This window comes from Oxyura jamaicensis, chromosome 13 (genome assembly GCF_011077185.1).
Source record: "Oxyura jamaicensis isolate SHBP4307 breed ruddy duck chromosome 13, BPBGC_Ojam_1.0, whole genome shotgun sequence".
NCBI classification, from domain to species: Eukaryota; Metazoa; Chordata; class Aves; order Anseriformes; family Anatidae; genus Oxyura; species Oxyura jamaicensis.
In genome coordinates this window covers 5,782,249-5,802,783 of record NC_048905.1, presented here as the reverse complement: position 1 = coordinate 5,802,783, position 20,535 = coordinate 5,782,249, and the positions used below count along the sequence as shown (strand labels likewise).

The 20,535-nt window shown below is 38.6% G+C and overlaps 1 protein-coding gene across 3 annotated transcripts in view; it reads right to left on the bottom strand.

Moving 5' to 3' along the window:
• RANBP17 (RAN binding protein 17) overlaps positions 1-20,535 on the bottom strand; it is a 169,213-nt gene that overhangs the window by 67,346 nt on the left and 81,332 nt on the right. For 2 of the 3 annotated variants that reach the window (XR_004754341.1, XM_035338439.1), the window contains exons 15-16: positions 9,996-10,069; positions 1,935-2,015 (exon numbers count right to left, since the gene is read on the bottom strand). The exons of the other annotated variant lie outside the window; for it this stretch is intronic. Coding sequence is in view for 1 of the 2 variants with exons in the window: in XM_035338439.1 (XP_035194330.1) it covers positions 1,935-2,015; positions 9,996-10,069 (155 nt within the window). In the remaining variant the exon portion in view is untranslated. The remainder of the gene's footprint in view (positions 1-1,934; positions 2,016-9,995; positions 10,070-20,535) is intronic. 3 annotated transcript variants of the gene reach the window in all.

Here is a 20,535-nt window from a genome sequence, read left to right as displayed (position 1 = left end):
AGTCGTCATATTCCACCTGCCTACCCCTCTGCTTGTCTAACAATTAATCTTCTCTAGAAAACTACTGAAAAGTTGTTTTTATTTTAAAACAGCAAAGGATTTCACTATTGAGTGTTTTCTTGAGCTCTGGTGGTTTATTATCTATTGTATACCTATACATATTTTGTCACAGCAAAAATAACTACCACTTTAAAAAAAAAAAAAAAAACTTCCTCAATTCACTGAAAATTCAAAGAATGAAGAATGATCATTCTTAGAAATCACAGAATGGCTTGAGTTGGAAAGGGACTTAAAGATCACCTAGTTCAAACGCCCTGTCATTCTAGGGGTGCCACCCAGCAGATCAGGTTGGCCAAAGCCCCATCCAACCTGGCCTTGAACACTTCCAGGAATGGGTCATCCACAGCTTCTCTGGGCAACCTGTACCAGTGCCTCACTACCCTTTACAGTGAAGAATTTCTTCCTAACATGTAGTCTAAATCTATCATCTTTTAGAATCATAGAATGGTTTTAGTTTAAGACCAATTCCCCTTGTCCTATCATTATCGACCTGAGTAAAGAGTCCCTCTCCATCATTTTTATAAGACTCCTTTAAGTACTGAAAAGCCACGATGGGGTCTCCCTGGAGACTTCTCTTTTCTAGGCTGAACATCTCCAGCTCTCTCAGCCTTTCTTCACAGGAGAGGTGCTTCCACCCTCTGAGCATCTTTGTGGCCCTCCTCTGGACTTGCACGAACAGGTCCACATCCTTCTTGTGCTGGCAGCCCCAGACCTGGATGCAGGACTCCAGGTGGGGCCTCACGAGGGCAGAGCAGAGGGGGACAATCAGCTCCCTCCCCTGCTGCCCACCTCTCTGGTGATGCAGTCCAGGATGCAGTTGGCCTGCTGGGCTGCAGATGCACACTGCTGGTTTGCGTCAAGCTTTTTGTCCACCAGAACCCCCAAGTCTCTCACCGCAGGGCTGTTCTCAGTGTGCTCTTGACCCAGTCTGTACTCCTGAAAGAAAAGATCTCCTCTAGATGTACTCTAGATGTCCTCTAGATGTACTCCTCTAGAAAAGATCCCCCAGTTCCAACCCCCCTGCTATGGGCAGTGACACCTCCCACTAGACCAGGTTGCCCAGGGCCCCATCCAGCCTGGCCTTGAGCACCTCCAGGGATGGGGCATCCACAGCTTCTCTGGGCAGCCTGTTCCAGGGCCTCACCACCCTCAGTGTAAATAATTTCCTTCTTCTGTCTAATCGAAACCTACCCTCCTTTAGCTTAAAGCCATTACCCCTTGTCCTATCACTACACACCCTGACAAGGGGTCCATCCCCATCTTTTCTGTAGGCCCCCTTTAGGTACTGGAAGGCCAGGTATCGTATTTTTCTCCAACTAAGGATACACAAGAGAATATTAGAACAAGTTACAAAAGGTTTGCAACAAATAGCAAGTCAGCATCAATGACTTGGGAAAGAAATTCACATACTAGAACCCTGACAAACATCCTTATGCAAAATTGTGGCTTTCTTCAGTGTTAATGATGACACTGACAGAGTGAGGATTTGTGATATTTGTGTTTAAAATCTGACTCGTCCTTCTTTTCTTAGTTAACTCCTCCTCAAAGTAAAACCAATCCTGTTCCCAGCTGCTTACAGAATCAATCCTGTTCTCAATACTGTTGAACTCATCACCAGTATTGACTTCAAGAAGATTTTGTATGGGATAGATAACCATAACCAACTAGTTACATTTTTCATTTTCTGCTAAGAAGTACGTGAAAATAACCCTGCCTTTTAAAAACCAGTAACCATGCAGAGGAAAAGATAAACCAAAACAAATAAACATTAACATTCTAATTGATTTTAAAATGTGGCACATAAAACAACAAGGAAAATCATTAAATTTTACCTTATTATTTGCAAATAGTGTCATATACAACAAAAAGGATATCCAACTGAAAGGTCATTTAGAAACTGAAGAGTTCTTAAAATCACAGGCTCACATCTTCCCCGGTATTTAAGATTTGTAACACTAGAATAAATAAAAAAAAATATGATTTTTTTAACACAATTTTCTCTTTCTGAGAATTGCCATACAAAAGCTCAAACTAGTAGAGCACTGTACTATGAATATATTCCTGTGATAAGTCTTAGGATTTTCCATTTATGAGATAGAAAATGTTACAAAAGTATGCCCAATGTTTTCATCCTGAACAAGTGATTCAAACATTTTATAACTCTGTAACAAATATCCTAATTTTTAAAAAAGTCAAAAACAATATTCCTTTATTATATGTAATAATTAAATGAAGCTTACCCTGATTTATATCTATCTCATTTTTCTACATAAAATCTGGCCACTTAACTTTTGCAGTATCTATCAGCCTAGTTCTCCATGAGATAAAACCAAATTGCTATAATTCCCCTTCAGCATAGGAGAAATAGGGTACAGAAAAACTAGAGGGACAGATTCAGTGAGCTAGATTCGCTGCACCCAACTCCCAGTGAAATTCTGTGTTATGGTTCTTATACTAATCCCTATTTACCTCTTCCCTCTTTCCAATACCAAGCACTTAACTAACAGTGAAGATACTCAGGGGATACTGCATTTCCCTAATTGCAACCCCTCTCAGACACTGGCATTTTGGAAGAGTATTCTTTTATTAATAAGCCAACACAAATTACGATATAGGGTAACACTATACATATTACCAGTCCAGTCCCTGGGGACCACCAACCATGTACAACATCTTCCCATTTTTGGAGACAGTGACTTGCTCTACTACTTTCTAACAGGTTAACTGTGAGACTTGAAATCTACAGCTAAGAGCTTCTACTGCTTGTTCTGTACTGTGTGCAGGGCAGCACAAAGACACTGAAGTGACCTGGGATGGCATCTATTGTTTGTTCAGCTACTAGACTTAGTTAGGAGGTGAAAAGGTGACAGGCGCCTTCAAATGAAAGAGGTAAATTGAAGCCTGTAAGGGGGAGGAATGGCATTTTTCTCAAGTGAGAAGTGGTTACAACAGTAAGTTAAGTCACTGATCCTGTAGTCGGACATCTGCTAGCTTTCTTAAGGGAATGTCACACAGGTCAGCGTCAAGAATCTTACTGAAGCCCAAATGTTTGATACTTCCATGTTTTGGTTGCACATTCCTGACAGCAAGTCCAAGAAAAAATTAACACAAAAAAGTAGCTGAAACACACTGATCACAGTTATAGACCAACTACCAGTAAAACGTTTTGAAAAAGTAAAACTTTTTCTAGTACTCCTCTGAGAATCCCATTTGGGCTGCCTGGCCTAGAACAGGTTGCTTGCTCCTCACGCCCTTTTTTGAAGGCAAGTACTGAGCCCTGCTCTTCTGGGAACATTCACTCCCACCTTATCAGAAAGCCCTAAGAAAGTTGAATATCCCCCTTCCTTCAGATGGGGAGACAATGCTGTATAAGAGAGAATGTGAGCACAGTTTCTGATACTGGATTCATCTGGAGAAATAGAAAACCTATTCCTGATCAAGACAACAAATTCCTAGGGTCTATCTCAAGCTCCCAGGTGATGAAGAATAAGTACATTTGCATTTGTATGCCTCTGTTTCCTCGTCCACAGAATAAGCGTAACAATTCTGACTTTAAGCTGAAAGTTGATGATCTAAGAGGCATAATCAGCACCAGCTATTTACACAGTGAAGCAGTAGGATTTAAATTTTGGGAATGGAGTACCTGAAGATGAGATGTTTAGTGCCTTAAAATCAGCGCTGATTATTGCCATCTTTTACATATACACAGGCTAAGGAATGCACTACACCACTAAACCTCTTTTTCAGGTTAAAAACTCAAGAATGCAGTTCAGGGCATCTGACTGTTTAGTATTATTTGCTTAGGAAAAGGCAAATAACAATGCAATTACCAAAGCAGTATTCCTCAATTTATATTTGCAAACTAACATTGATTTACTTAACAAAATCTCTATGAAGAGCTACAGAGGTTCAAATTGCCTTAAAGAAATAGCCCATTCTAGCAAGTCCATAATTCATAGTTTATCCCTACTATGGGGAGTTCTGGAGATGTTTATAGTTGCACTAAATCCTTAACAAGTATATACCATACAATGCAATAAAAATGAATTTGGACAATACAGATGTGACATCAATATCAAAATCATAAAAAGGCTACTTTGCAAAAAGAGCAAAGCCCTTGTCCTTCAGTAGCTAAATATTTAAAGAAAAACAAGAAGTCACAGCAACAGCCTGAAGAGAAAATTAAAACTATATAAGGAAGGCTCTTCAACTTTTCATGACTTTTTTTTAAAAAAAATGTATATCTTCTCATGTCTGTATTTGGATGCTGAAAGATAGAGTAATAATATAAAAGCTAGAAAAGTACTCAAGAGTGAAGAGAGGCTGAAAAAATTCCATTATAATCTTAGCAGTTCCCATTTTTGTTTTTGCCTTATCAATATCAGACAATATGAAAGCCACATAAAATGTAATACTTTAAGAAACATCTGTGAAGGATTTTAAGTATCTGAGAAAATTTGTAAAGATCCATAGAGGAATCCCAGAATACAAAAAGTGATTTTCCACCATTAAAGGAAGAGAAACCAAGGAATTAAAGAGGAGAAAAAAATTACAGCCCTCAGAAATCATGGCAAGACAGCTCTTAAATCCAAGTGCTGGTGTCCTTGTCTCTTTCTCTCTCAAGTGGCTTATTGACTTAAAATATGAACTAAGTGAAACTGAGTCAGAGCAACCTATCATAAAGTTTCAAATGAGTCACAGAAAGTCAGAGTTTCATCAAAAGCTACACCAATACAAATTAACAGAAATGGTTATGGGTTATAAGCAGCACCGAACACGTTTTAAAGGCAAATACAAAATAAGTGGTAATAAAAAATGGCAAAATATTTGCAATTTTGATAACTACACAGCATTAAAATACTGAACTAGGTACAGAAAAATGAGTAAAGCTATGAGAATTTAAAACATATTAAATGAAACACCATTAAGAATCCGGTATATTTTCAAATATTTGCTTTTAGTTCACCTTTTTGTAAAAGGACAAGAATAAAAGCTTAGCTTCTAAAGGCTACACCAAAGAAGGTGAAACTTCCCAGCCTTCTCCCCTTAGAACCCTCCAGTTTGCTCTGAGACCTCCCCTGTCCCCATCACTGCTTACTAGTGCAGTTCTATCAGTACACCAATCACCTCTGCCCTTTGTGACTTAAAAGTACAATTTCAGAGTTTTTTATTTTTATTTAAATCTAAAATAGAGAATCGGAAGGCAAATAGTGATTATATATGCCAATTTACACTTCTCTGGGAAAAGTTTCATCCATCCACACAAGAATCAAAATTCTTTGCACATTCCAAGTCTTTATGATAGTTGAAAAAAAAAAAAAAAAAAAAGACACCGCCATCCACTTCCAGCCCCTTAAATCCATTTCATGACATTTTAGTTTTCTAACCCATTTTACTGTCCTTAATTTCCTGCCCTGTCCTTACTGTATACAGAAAGATCTTTTCAAGCACATGGACTGTATCACACAGGATGCACACCGAAGGACAGTCCCCCTCATAAAAGATGTAATAGCTCTTATGGAAGTTGAGGACTGGAAATAATACATGGTGGAGCATAGGAATGGGATGTCCAGCTTAGAAGATAGAACTGAAAAATGTACAATACAATTTTAAGAAGAAAATTTTGGAAGAAAACAGAGAATCAGGGATAGAAGATAAAAAAGCAAAAAGCTTTTTTTTTTTTTTTTTTTTTTTAATAAAAGTGTGAAGTCAGCAAAGGACCACTGAAGAGTGAGTATGTACTATACAAAGAGAAAATCCATCTGGCCACGTGGATGGTCAAAGATATGTATCTTGTCAAAGATATGTTGCTACCCAGCCAGAAGAGATGACAATTGCTGTAAACCAGAACATTTGGACATTTCTTTTTAAATAATAAAAACAAAAACAAACGAACAATTAGAGCAGAATTAGAGTGAATTAGAAAGCCTGAATCATGTAAATTTATGAATAGCCTTTGTCTCAAGAATACAAATATACTTGTATTATAAAAATCAAAAAGACAAAAAGAATCATACAATTTAAACTAAACTTTCAAAGTTGCTTAAGGTGTCTGCTACCAAACTGCCATTAAAAAGTAGGAGAAACAATCATCCAAATCCCCTAAAAGAACTTTGAAAATATCTTCCTTGCATGATAATCGTGTTTCAGTAATAATGAAGACAGCGATTTGTTGGGAAGAAGGCTCCGTACAGTCACGTTTTAATTATTTCTTGTACATTACCATCATTTACAATAAAAGCTCTCTGTGGCTCAATGACAGTGATTGGATATATATTTTTCATTAGAGCTGGACAAAGGTGAATAGTTAAAAAAATACACCTACTGTTAGGAATAAAAATGCCAAGTTTTAGTTTGCTGTGATTCATGGAGTCATATAAGTTCTGAGTGTTCAGAAAAATATGCAGAGATCCAGACTTTATATGCTTATCTAGAATTTAAACAGTACATGGAAAAATCTCACTATTTATATGTATGTGTGTGTGTATCCATCACAGTGAAATCATAACAGCAGTTAAAAAAAAAAACAACAGCCGCATCTTTCATTCACGTTTCAGTTATTTTATCATGTTATACCAAAAATACTAAGCATTTGGGTGAACATTCTGTTAATCTACCTCATGATAAATCACTTCCACCCCTATTTGATAACAACTGAAAGGAACCCTAAGAGGCTTACAAAGAATTCGTGAAGGAAAGGAAAGGTGCTTGCTGCCAAAATAAATAAAAGACAATTAGGACCTGATGCCCAGGAGAGACTCAAGGAGCAGATGGAACTAGAACTACCCCAGCCTAAACGTCTCCTTGCCTCTTACCTATACAGGGAAGGATCAAGACAGGTGGGTAGCTACTGCTCAGAAAGATGACCCACAGAAGAAAAGAACTGCTGTCGTTTCTGGGTACAGTGTCTCACTCCTTGCCAAAAGAGTCCTGGCCTCGAGCCACTTCCCAGCAGGCCAAGAGGAATACGTGACACGGCTGTTCTGGGAGGAAGCAGGAGTAAAAAGGATAGAGCTCGAGACAGACAGAAGAACAGCATGTGGCTTTGAAAACCAGTACCCTGGGTGAACAGGCTAGGCAAGAGAAAGTTTAAGGAGCCAGACTGGGACCTTAAGTCATAGCCCTCCAGAATCTCATCATCCCCTGCAGCCCTTCAGAAAGCCCTTCAAAAGGGCCCTTCAAAAGCCCTTACCTGTCTTAACCCGCACCTTCCTCCTCTCAGCTTAACCCTCCTTGAACCTGCTCTGCTCTTGCTACAGAGTTGCTGAACATGGCTAAGAAGGCTCAAGGTGCCTTGTATATTAGAAAAAATTTGGTTTGAGGCAATGTATTTTTTCAGCTGGCTTTTCCCCTGTCACACGTAGACCTTTTAAGATGATGGTCAAAGCAAGCAAAGGCAGTGATGTTAAAAGAGGTACTCAATAAATTTCTGCTAAGACTATGATGAAAATACAGCCATTAACAGATAATCTGCCTACATAAAACTTCATCCCTCCAGAAACAATTTATGATGAACTCAGTAAAAGGTACATTAATTAACTTCCAGTGGAAGTGTGATAAGAAGTCTAGGACCTGATGTGACAGCAGCACTTTAAACTACTGTCAAAAGATCTAAAGGACAGCTATTACATTGATGTATCTCAAAATATTTCTGTACTTTGGATAACACCTTTTTAATGCAACCTTTAAACCATAAACTGACCAGTGGCTACTGCAGCTACTAGTAGCTACAGCACAAAATATTTCAGATTGTTTTCTGTTAATGACAGAATTCAATGAGGGTGAGTTAACATCTTAATGTTTTATTAAAAATGTATTTTAAGAGAAAAAGGTGAATGATTTAATCACACATGTATCCTGTCCACTGCTCTTCAAATGTGTTAAGATTAGTGTCAGTAACAAATCATCAGAATTGCTGCCAGACTAGATTGCCCCATCATACTCTACTTGTCGGATTATGCATCAGTATGTTTGGGTTTCACACCCAGGTTTTCCAATCGACATGCTATCACTGTGAAGAAGCTACTTTAGTAATTGGCACAAACATGAGTGTGTTTGGACAACAGCTTCACAGCCAGCTCTTAAAGATACTGACTGAATTGTCCAATTCCACCTGTAACATTCATTCTGCAAAATGAAAATGATCTTCAATCTGATCAATGAACAATTCATAAACTGCATGATTTGAAAAAAATACAGTAAGCCACAGAGTAAGAGAAAATACAAACACAGAATGTGTAATCTAAAAAGCTACACTGAGTTTTGCTTTTTATTTACCTGGTTTTTCTTGTAAAAACCTCCACGTAACATTGAAACTGATCTTCTCTTGATTTACAGTGCTTGTGCAAAACCAGACAAATCCAAGCTAAACACATGTAGTACTTCACACTTGTTAAATGATACACTGCTATTTCCTCAATTAGCAAGTGCAACATGGATTTCCTTGCAATGCTATGAACGAATAGAAAAAGCGAACAAACTGATTCATCTGGTCTCCATACAAAAGTCCTCTTCCCTCTTTTTCCTCATTCGTTCAAGTTTCACTGTACTTTGAAACAACAAAGTGAATCCTAGCTAATTCCATGACATGAAATGCTTCCAGAAACTGCAGTAAGTATCTATCGATATTTCTCCATTCATCACCCTCATTTACCTGTCTACAAAGTGTTCTCCAAGTAAGTATCAAGGTTTGATGGGTACTATTGTTATCCTAGGGCAGGATGCAACACTCAGCTTCTGGTTTAAAGGAAGGAAAACATTTATGCCTTGTTTTCCATATAAAAGTTAAACTGCGTTAGCAAATTACCTCGTCTTAATTGCTACGGTTTCTCAAGGTCGGTAGTCATGGCAGCAAAAGACAAGTTCATGTTTAATACTGTCCGAACAGGTCATGGCTAACCTGGCAATGCCGGAAGAGATGCTTCCCTAGTAGGTCTAAGTCCACAGAAAGTATTTAATGGTCATATAGGTGAGATTTAGGGGACATGAAGTTAATGACAGGATGCAATGTTTTCCTGACCATAGAACGAAGACCTAAAGTACTTGTTTCTCTTTCTCTGGGCACACACACACAACTCATTGTCTCCTGGAATTTCCCAGGTTTTTAGTGGATATTCGTAATTGTTTGGAGAGACCATTTTGTTTTGAATCGAGAGAAAAAAAAAGATTTAGATGGAACTTTTGAGTCAGGAGACATTTTCAGGTCTCTCTAAGGACATAAGTAAAAAAAGAGAAAATCCTAGAAGCTTTGTTGGACATATGGACTGCAACAGAAGCACAAGAAAAAGAGCAATTCTCTAGGTTTATTCTTCAGAAGTACTGCAATACTTGTCTGCCAGAAAAACACGCTATCTTATCTCTGAGATGAGAACGGCTGACAATAATGCCCCTTGTATCCTTCAGTATGAGTCCTTAAAATCTTACCATGTGAATCCATGCTTCTAAGAGCAAAGTTTGCCAGATCTTGCCAAAAAGCAAATCAAACAAACCTCCCCAGAACAAAGAAAGATTAGCTTAACTTGGTCAGCTCTCTGCCGTGAATCATGCTGAAGCTTTACAGGTAATTCTACTGGCATCTGAGGGTACAGGAACGAGAAGTGGGGAAGGGAGGGAACTGCCTATTCCAGAACCATCCTTGAACAAGCATCTACGAAATTTCAGCTTTATCCTCCCGTGAGCCATTTCTAGAAGTGATGCAGGCACTCTGGAGTACCTATCTATCTCTAAGTGTTTATTTAGAGGCCTGCAGTACTATCAGAAAATAAGATAAGGATGCTTTTAAAAATAGTTATTCCTTACTTTAAATATTTAAAATTTACAGAAGACATTATTCTAGCACAGGGCAAACTTAACAACATAAAATAAAACATGGATTTAAAGTAAATATTAAAGACAAAACAAAATACATACAGAATAGAACCCAAGGATAAACTCACATTTTTGTCATAAATGTTTCTAGAACATGGTTGTCATCTGATATTCCTAAGACTTCTGACATTCGGGCATATACCTGGAAATAAACATTTCAACAGTAACATATTATAGACATTTACAAGAACCAGCAGTTTAATTTATTCTAAAACCTTTCCCTTTTTTTGCAGGAGGAAAGTACAAGCACACATGCCTGCTGTTCCAATCTAGCTAAAGCATTTTTAAGAGATCGCTTACACGCTATAATGTGCTTTGTGAATTTTGGAGCCAATCAGCTTTTAAGTGCCCTTGCAAACCTTACTTTCCACAAAAGAGAGAGAAAATTTTCACATTATACTCGCTTTACGGTTCACAGAACAAACCTGCCTCTTTTCAAAAAAGTGTTTTATTACTGAAGTTGCAAAGGGATGGAGAAAACGTTATTTTGTTGGTCTCTGTCCTCAATGGGATACGATTCAGCACTGTCCCTTAGCTTCTACTTTCATGTTGCTGCACTACCAGTCACAAACTCTAGAAAATCAGGCATTCAGTTTTATGTTCTCCCTTCCTGAGGTAGCCAAGTAACTTCTAGTTGTATACTTCTTTGCTCTACTTCAGATCCATGAGAAACTACCAGTCGAGTTTTCCCAGCACCCCACCAGATCACAGTGCTGTTACGACGCAGTAACAAACACACAGCACACACCAAGTGTAATTTTTTACTTACCGTGTAATCTTCATAAAGTTTTTAGTAGTTTTAGTAGCCAAACATTTAGTTCAGATAAAAATGTTTATTTGGATTAACCTGAGAAATAAAAGGGAAATGAGCACTGCAAAACTACCCAATGCTCTGCAACTCACTCAAGCCTGAGCTCAAGTAGCACTGCTATTTGCTTACGACTAGGCTAAATGCAGGTCGGTACATTTCATTTCAGTCATTTCAACCTTTAGTGATACTAAAATAAGTGTTACGGGTTACATGTAATTCTTCCATATTACGTGATCGAGTCAAGTATCACCAAGGTCTGAAACACAGCACCGAGCCCAGCACAGGCAGCCTCAGTTCCCCAGCAGTGAAAGCCTGGTGCCATCTAGCTGTCAATTTTGTTTGCCGACATTATATATTCTACACAAATACCAATGAACATTAGATAACTTAATACCTATGCTACTGTATCTAAATTTGCTTGTACCAATTTCTCTTCTGCTACTGATGAGATGCTACAACTTTGGTTAAAAACCAAACCAGCAGTATTCTACCGCTGAGGAAGCCAACAAAAAATATTTTCACATCCCCAGAACTTCCGTTTTAAATTGGAGCACAATGAAGGCATGAGCAAATAAACTTGCAGCTGTAACCAGAAATTGCATCAACATCAAGGATAATTTTCTTAACTTGTAAGCTAAAATATCACCTTTTGTAATTGCATGAATGCAATGTACTGTGACAGAAGTCAGTAGCGAAAGGACAATCAAAATATGAAAAAAAGGAACATACTATTTTTCAAGCCTTGCAAAATATCATATTCACACTGTAAATGCAAAGCTATGATTTGCAGTAAACCGCAGCTACAATAACATATTCAAGTATACAAGTCGTATCTTCCAATCTAAGAAAAAAAAAGCATCCCTAAACAGTACACTGGAGCAGCTGCAATTTTAGTGACATCTCCAAATTCCCTTCCTCGGGAAGGAGACGGGGAAGGAGAAGGGGGAAGGAGAAGGGAAAGCAGCTGGGCGAGTGTGACGGAGCACTCGCTCTGTTGGCAAACGGGGCTCTAAGCCACGGCTGAGTTTAACAAATAAATACTAAACCAGCAGTCAGTGTTGACAAAGAGCAGTGCTTTAATCCACAATTATCCTTGTAACTCTTACTACTCCTTTTATCATCCATTAGCTTTGATTCCCATTATCCCATCAAGAACTGTGTCAACGCTTTTGTCCCTGGGGATTTCCCACAACTACTAGGATCTGACAGCCAAGCTTGAGTGCTAAGCAGGATCATTACCTCTTAAATCCACTTATCTGATCCACTGAATAGTAAATTGAAAAGCTCATTAACAGCAACAATCTGATTTGTTTTCACATGTGACAGGGTCATTTCAAGTCAGCATGAATACAGTGCTGGTAATAAAAACTACTACCCGGTCTGTAATGTGACAAATTGCAAGCTAAAATAAACGTGATATTTTAAACACCTTCTTCAAAATCATTTTCAAACCGAAGCACGCTCTTAGGATGTAAAAATAGAAGAGCAAACAGCCCCCAACCACAACAATGAAACGCCCTTAGACTTTTAAGCGCTATAAAAAATTAATGATAAAGCATTTTGGACAGATAATAATAAAAGACACTTCAGCAACAAAGACCGTGCTATGTATTCAAAAGGAGGAGGAAAACGCTGTTGAAAGGGGTCATAAAAGGATGTGGAATTGCATGTGGAAGTGATCTCATCCTTGTTCGCATCACGGAGCCACGAAGGTGAAGGCAGCGGCGGAGCTGGGGAGGCTGCGCCTGCGGGACCGGGACGTGCCCAGGCGCCCACCTGCTGGCTCGCCTCCAGCCCAGGCCTCCCCCTTCCTTCTGGCAGCGAGAAAGAAACAAGGCTATGTTTGCAGTTCCCCCCGGAGACTTTGAGAAAGGAGCAGGATAATTAACTTTCAGTAGGAAACAACCAGTTTAAGACTTCTGTAAAGGCTTTACACAATTATTCCCAAATCCTTACAACTGTGGGATTTGTAACTTCCAATACAAACCCTGCATCGACACACAGCACTGGGCGAGCACGCTGTGGTATTGCCACAAAACGTGAGCTTCTGAACCATCAAATATCACATCACTATCATCATCTCAATGTACGTCGGTTATGAATTAAAGTGAGAAATCCACAGAAGTGGTAACATGAGGCTACAATGTTAGGTAAGCTTCACGGGTACAAGCACATAATCAAAGCCCTTAAAGCAAGCTGGGCTGATACCACCACGTCAACCCAAAAGCAATAGCACTGGTTGCAACAATCACAGGTGACAGCAATAGTCATGGGAGTGATGATAAAGAAGAGACCAGCAAAACACCTTCAGTAACAACAATTTCAAACATATTAAATCAAAAAATCATGGAATTGCTCAGGCTGGAGGAGACCTTTGGGCTCACCAGGCCCAGCCGCCCCCGACCAACCGAGTGCCCCCACTAAGCCGTGTCCCCAAGCACCACGTCCACACGTCCCTTACACACCTCTGGGGTGGGGACCCCACCAGTGCCCTGGGCAGCCCGTCCCAGCACTTGGCCACCCTCTGCGGGACCAAATTCTGCCTGAGGCCTGCTCTGGGCCTCCCCTGGTGCGAACTGAGGCTGGTTCCTCACATCCTGCCACCTGTCACCTGAGAGAAGGGACCAACAGCTTCCCTGCTGCAGCCTCCTTTCAGGCAGTTGTAGAGAGCGATGGGGTCTCCCTAAACCTCCTCTTTTTCAGACTAAACAACCCCAATGCCCTCCCTCAGTCGCTTTTCCTGAGTCTTGTTTTCTATCCTGTCCACCAGCTTCCTTGATCTTTGCTCCATTTCACAGAATAGCGAAATAGATTTGTGAATAGATCTGTAAAATGAAAGGCACCTCAGTGGAATTGGGGTGTTTAAGGGAGCCAGCATGTTCACCAGCTCTGGAGCCAGTGAGTCTTTTACCACCTAGCAGCTTTACCAGTTATCCAAATCAAATAACCTTACACTTCCCAACTACTTGAACCCGGTCTGCTGCATTTCAAAAAGAAAGAGAAAATAGAATTGTGGAAGCAACACTTTATGAAGCAAAACATTCGCATGTAAATACAACTTCAAACAGAGAAATAATGTGGTAATTACACTAAAACTTTATTTCCCTGACTTCTCTGCTCTTTGGCCCTAGATATGTTTAACTTTGCTTTGTCTTTAAGGTCTTCTTTTTTTGGTGCTATCATTATAGCTCTGAAGAAGCTAATTATGTCAATTCTTAAATGTGAAGCAGATTACAGAACTGGGAAGCTCAGAATATGAGTTCCTAAAGGTTGTATGGCTATATAATGACAGTCACAGAAATTCAATAACAGCACTGTATGGAATGTACTCAAACGCACCCCATGAAACAAATTAAAACAGAGCTATGAATCTCTCACACTGTGCAAATAAGAAAACACAAGAAAATGTTGGTTTCTATACGTTTCATAAGGGCTATTATAATGAATTAAGATTTTGGATAATGAATCTTCAGAAAATTACAGTAAAGTTATTACCCGTAGGCACAGCATAAATGCTTAAGATATTATAACTTCCTTCAAGCTCTGCAGGCCTTGCTGCAGAGAACTATCAGTGCAACATTAAAGTATTTTGTCATGAATACTGAGGGCAAAACCAGACCTTAACCATATTTGCTCCAAAACTGATAGCAACTGCGTGGGGACAGCTGCTGCTGAAGAGGCTGGTGTGGCTGGGCTGGAGAGCAGCTCCCCGCACAGAGCCTACCCCAATTCCGCAGGCAACTCGCCCAGTGTCTGGGCTACCACAGCAGCTTCCTGGAGGTACCATCCCACCTCTCTAATACCTCTGCACAAAACCCACTAAGCTTCATGCTCATAGAGAGTTTCTTTCCAGGTATAATTTTCACTGATTTTTCAAATTGAAATCTGGTATTATAAATTTTAACACGCGGAAGCTCCATTACATGCAGCAGAAATCTAGCTTCCAAATTGCACAGTCTACGAGAAACTGAACTTAGTCCCCTAATTAACGGATCAGAGTGCCAGATCAACAACTTTTGCCTTCCAGCCAAAGTAAGGGCTTAAAAAGCCTTCACTTTATCTCGTTCACAGCAGAGCAAACTGTGGTCACTCATAAAGCCTCCACTCCTGAACAGCTGTCTTAAAAAGGTAACATCTCCAAACGCTCCTAACTCAGAGTCTAAGCCCAGAGGATAATCTGTTGTTATATACTTAGCTCCCTACAAGAAAAAAGAATCCTTAACAGGCCTTAAGAACTTGCCTCAGATAGTTTCAGATGAAGTTGGGCACTGCACTATACAAAAAGTAGGCTGTCCTCCCGCTCAGTGCTGCATGTGTTTGTAAGCAACCAGAGGAAATACATCAGTTATATAAACGATATGCCATCTACTGCCTTAGCTACACAGCCAGCTTAAACAAAATACTGCATGAAGTTACTTCTCAGTTGACAGAGACCTACCATAAAACAACATTTAAATATTAGGGTATTGTTATTGCAGCCGGGTGGAATGTTGTAGAGTTAGTACACTGAGTGGCTCAGAGTCATAGTTACAGATGCTATTTCCTTGGTAGTCTGCTGAAATACTGTGTCCCCTCGAGTCCTGACAGTACGAGGAATGAGCAGCTCCCTCACGAGATGTGTTCCAAGCCCCTGCTCTCTTAGCTCCGTGGAGCAGAGGATTCACAGGGTGCGGATGTCATTCGCTCCCTGCCTCTTGCTCCATTGAGTGCCCGAGCAATGCCAGCAATAAACCTTTTCTTAAGTGGAAATTGGTCTTTTCATTTCAATGACTTCCTCTCAGCTTTTGTTTTTATTTATTTATTCATTTTCCAATTCCTCTATTTTCTGAAAATCTTGAGAGAACGACCTATAATTCTGGTGGACTTGCTACAGCAGCTGTACCACCAACTAACTGCTGTTACCACCAATGCAGCATGAGGATCATTCTCTGAAAAGAAATCAGTTTACCTGCTAGGTCTTAGCCAATTGTTAAAAAGGTGTTTAGCTTTAAAAGTCTTTAGACTACCATTCTTGTAAAGCACTGTTAGAGATTTCTAATTTCACAGCCTCTTTTTGTATTAATAGATGTTACTTTTGAACATTATCCCGTTGGTTTTTAGTTTTCAAGGCACAGTTCTAGCAGGGTACAGCTTTGATGGAAAACACAGACACTGCAGAGATTCAAGCCATCTAGGCACTCATCTATTTGTTTTAATAAGAAAGTAAAATGCTGCTTTAAAAATCCTCTAAATGATTGAAATGAAACAATACCATATAGATTACAATACAATAATGCATTTGTTCTTGTATTGGAGTCAGAAAACTCCCAAACCTGAAGTAGCAGTAATCTACATTCTTACTTGCCCCTGTCCAGCTTAATTTTATTCAGCTGCTTAATTGCATCTAAACAAGTGGCCCGCTCAGCATGCTTACGTGCAAGCAACTTGACCATTTGATATCCTTTAACATCCACATTAGTTTGGCACTTAAAGACAAGTAATAAAAATCATAGCTATTTATTTCTAAAATTTCTATTTCTAAAACTATTTCATTGTACTGACTTGAGCATAGCTGCAGGTGTTATACGTCTCTCAGGATCAAGCCCTAAGCATACCAAATTTAGTGATATCACGTATTTTAAAAAGGTTTTGCACCGGAGCTGTACATCAGTGCTTTTTGCACATTTATCCCACGGCATAAGGAGAGGTGTTACAGCCACCACAGCTAATACTAGCAATTTGAACAACCCTCTTTGGCAAGCCAGAAATAAGATAATTGTTCAACATAGGCTGGCTCTTCTGAAATACTGGAAGCATTGCCTGTAATTATAGACATCTGTCATTGCTAGCCACTCAGTAGTAACCCTGACATCAATATACAACTATAACACTAAACTGCCTGCAGGCATAGCAATGGAAGCCAGATACGAGAGGCGGGCAATCATCTGCCTCATCCAAACTATCTGTCAAAGGTTCCTAACCACAAATAGCTCTTACGTTTTGTATCCTTAGGATAATATGTTGATTTATTTTAGATCCTCTAATATTTACAGTCTAGGCCATCTACTAAAATAAAGAAACAAACCTTATGGCTAATGGAGGCAGTTACCGTTCAAAATCATCAAGAAAGGTCATAGCTCACCACTCAAATGTTAAACACTGATGGCTGTTTTGAACATGCACCTGTGTATAAACTTCCCTCCTCCCTCCTCCAAAATCATACGTGATCATTTCCAACTACAATTTAAAATGATTGCTCTTATCAACACTTCATCAAACAACGTGAGGAAATATTTACATTTTGAGCACCTGGAATTATCTTTGTCCAGCACGCAGTTCGCTGGACATACCAGTAAGTTCCAGTGTCCTGGGGTTCACCAGGTCAGTACAGAAAATGGTTGGTGTTTTGCAGAATTATGTTTAACACCCATCTGTGAAACAGGAATTAATCATATAAAATATGTTTATGGATTAGATACTTCACCAGCTCTTAGCAGGAAGTTAAATTACGCTCTTGGCCAAGGAACAAAGTTTCTTGAAATTCACAGATAAATGTGGATCATTTCATTTTAATTTTAAGGTGAAGAGCATGCTGAAACCCTCAATCTCTACTTTTTTTTGTCTTCATTTGAAAATCAATCTCGGAAAGGGGCAAAAAAAGATTGTAGGTTTAAACTAATTAGGAATTAACATCCTTACAATTATCATAATTTGTTATTAACAAAACTGTGATTTCTAAGTATGATTCACAACAGCCTCTGCTGAAGAGAAACTATTAATTACTAGACAGACAGTTAGCTTACAAGTGAGCTGCATTTTAAAAACCTCCTTTAAAATACAATTGCTAAATGCCTTACAGTGCTGTAATGTGAGACAGGTTCAAATCTTATTACTTCACTGAAATTAAAACCTAAGTTTTAATACTGTTCAAGTCGAACAATGATTCCACACTTTATTGCTTTTGAAATCCCTTGATGATCATAGGAAAAAATGCCCTCGAGAAAAAGAGACTCTGTTTTCGATAAACAGAAAATACAGTTTGCACTCTTAGCCTCTTTGTCATCACAAAAAAAGGATTTAATGCCAATTCTTTAAAAAAAGACTTTTTTCACAAAATGTGCACCTTGTGTGCCATTTGTAAAATCAGCTCACTTTCTTTTATTTATTACTGCAGCGCGGCAAGGCAATAAAGCAGCTACTGATAGCTAATAAATTACATGCCTTTTAAAACAATTCTCCAGCTACAAAAACTTGTAACTACAAAGGCTTACATTTACATGGTACATCGTGTGAAATGTCTACATTTATGTTCTATTTAACCACATAAGTAAAATCTGACCCTTTATTAAACTGCCAACTCCGAAGCACAGGTTACACATGAGATTAAGCAAAGGGTAACTTTTTAAGGCTCTCCTACGGGTTTACATAATTAAACTTAAAATGCAACTGAAAATTGGCCTAAACAGTTCAGGTGCAAGCTATTTTAAAAATTAAATGCATTTTTAAGTATGACCTTCAAACTACCTTCAGGAAAAAAAAGTCATCACACATTTTTCCAACTATTGCACGATAACATTTACCTCGAAATCTAAAAATTGCATAAAGTTTTCAATAATAATAGCAACATATTACTGCAATATAAAACAATAACTTTCCATCACATACCATGTGAAAACCAAGATTTGTATTTTTAATTAAAGTAAATATCAGAGCTTTGGGAAAGCATTTTTTTGGTTAAAAGAGATTTGAAACAAAAAAGCCCTGCAGTCTTATTTCTTTAGGATATGTTTTAAATCTGTATGTATCTACTGAACTCATTTAGCTGCTCTTAATGTTTTTTCTTTACAGCCTACCTACTAATTACAGTTAATCTGCACGGAATGCTGAGATGCATTGTCTTTTGGTTTTGTATTGCAGTATTTTTAGGCTGATGTGCTAAGCTATTTTCAGACATTTGTTTCTTACAATGTGACTGCCTCACAAATCATTAAACAAAGCATCACATTCTTTTTAATTGTCTCCATATCATCATGTATCTACATTTAAGATGGGTAGTTCTGTTAATTAATTTCCTTCACTCAGTGTTATTTCTGTAACATCTGTGACTTTGGTACTGCTTTCCTCACAACTTTTCTCATTGCTGTAGTTCCAAAATGGCAGTTCTATAATTGAGCATGAAAACAAACCTTAACTACCTACTAATAATTAAAAGCACTTAAAATACAGCTACTCAATTTAAGAAAACAGCCCACAACATGTTAGTAAAGATGCTGCACGATTCTAAATTCCTCACCAGGCACACCACCAACACGACTATCAATCATTTTGAATGGAGATGCTGTGGGGCAGATCTTTCAGTCTGACCGAGCACTGCTTGATGCAAAATGAGATGGGAAATAGTTTTCAGACACTTTTCCACTCCCTTAATCCTCAGACCACTTTTCCCTATGGTAACCAAAGGTCTACTTTGGTAATACATATTTTCTAGTGTTTTATACATACAATAACAACTTAAGAATATTAAGACAATGACATTCATTATATAAAGCCAGACAAAATGGAGGTTTAACCAAGGAGGTTAAACCAATCAAACAGACAACTGAAAGAGCAATGCAATGTCCATGGTTACTTATTTCAGGTTAGTCTACTTGTGAGGATGAAATACAGGTGTAATTTTACTATGGTACAAAATAAAGAGTGAATGGCGCCTGGCACAGCTATACCAGGAAGGTGCCCTGTGCATAACTGGATGCTCAGAAAAAAAACCTCGAAGAGTGGAGAGGGAATTTAACAGGACTTATAAACAAGAGTATGGTTCAAGAAGAGTTACAGATATGTATAAATGCAACAAGAGTGATATTCAGACATTGAAAATTCAAGTTTTGAACATACCGACAAATATAAGTTGATACAGAGGAATCAAGCAAGAGCTTAGCAGAAAGGAATGGCACAGTCTCACCTATGCACACAAACCCTTTGAGAGCTGTATTATATGGAGAAAATTGTCTATACCAAGCTTTTGTTAAATTATTGATCATAAATGTAGCCACAGTTTGACACGGCATGCTGTAAGTTAAGGATTTCCAAACACGAATGTACCATACAGATAAATGTAAAAATAGAGCCTACTCTGGATCACCAACAGGGAATAGAATTATAGTTACATTTATTGAAAAGCGTACAAAACTAACCAAAAAATAATGAAAGTGATCAATCAAAATTGGTGAAGAATCTTGATCAATAATTATTCTCAGCAATGCGAGAAGTTTCAGACTTCAGCCTCTAATGTTAAAAAGAGGGAGTGACACTGAACTTGAACACTGAAAAACATACAGCATAAACTGTCTTGGCTTTGGCTGGAAAAACAGACCATCATCCAGGCTAAGAGGGAAAAATACAGAACAATTCAAAAAAGACCATCACATCCAACATTTGAATTAGTCACACTAGAGTGCAGCCAGTAAAGAACACCATGGTTCATGTTCCAGAATCAAGAAGTGACACCAGACAACCTAACAGGCAACACCCAGAACATCCAAATTTCATCCATGCACACCTTTGCGTCCTGAACGACTTGGAAGTGTGGCCTCATCATCTACGTTCTGCATGCACTTTTTCAAGTAATGCCATCTTTTTATAGTATGACAGATAGTAATGGTCTTCAGTAATATACAGAACAGTACCTTGGTACATTTCGCTAGCTTCTTAAGCAAACAAGATAACCAAATCTGTACAAACATACCAGGTAATAGAACACTGTCAGATATGCCTACACTCTACCACCAAGCAATCTGCAATGCTTGAGAAGCAAAGCAGTC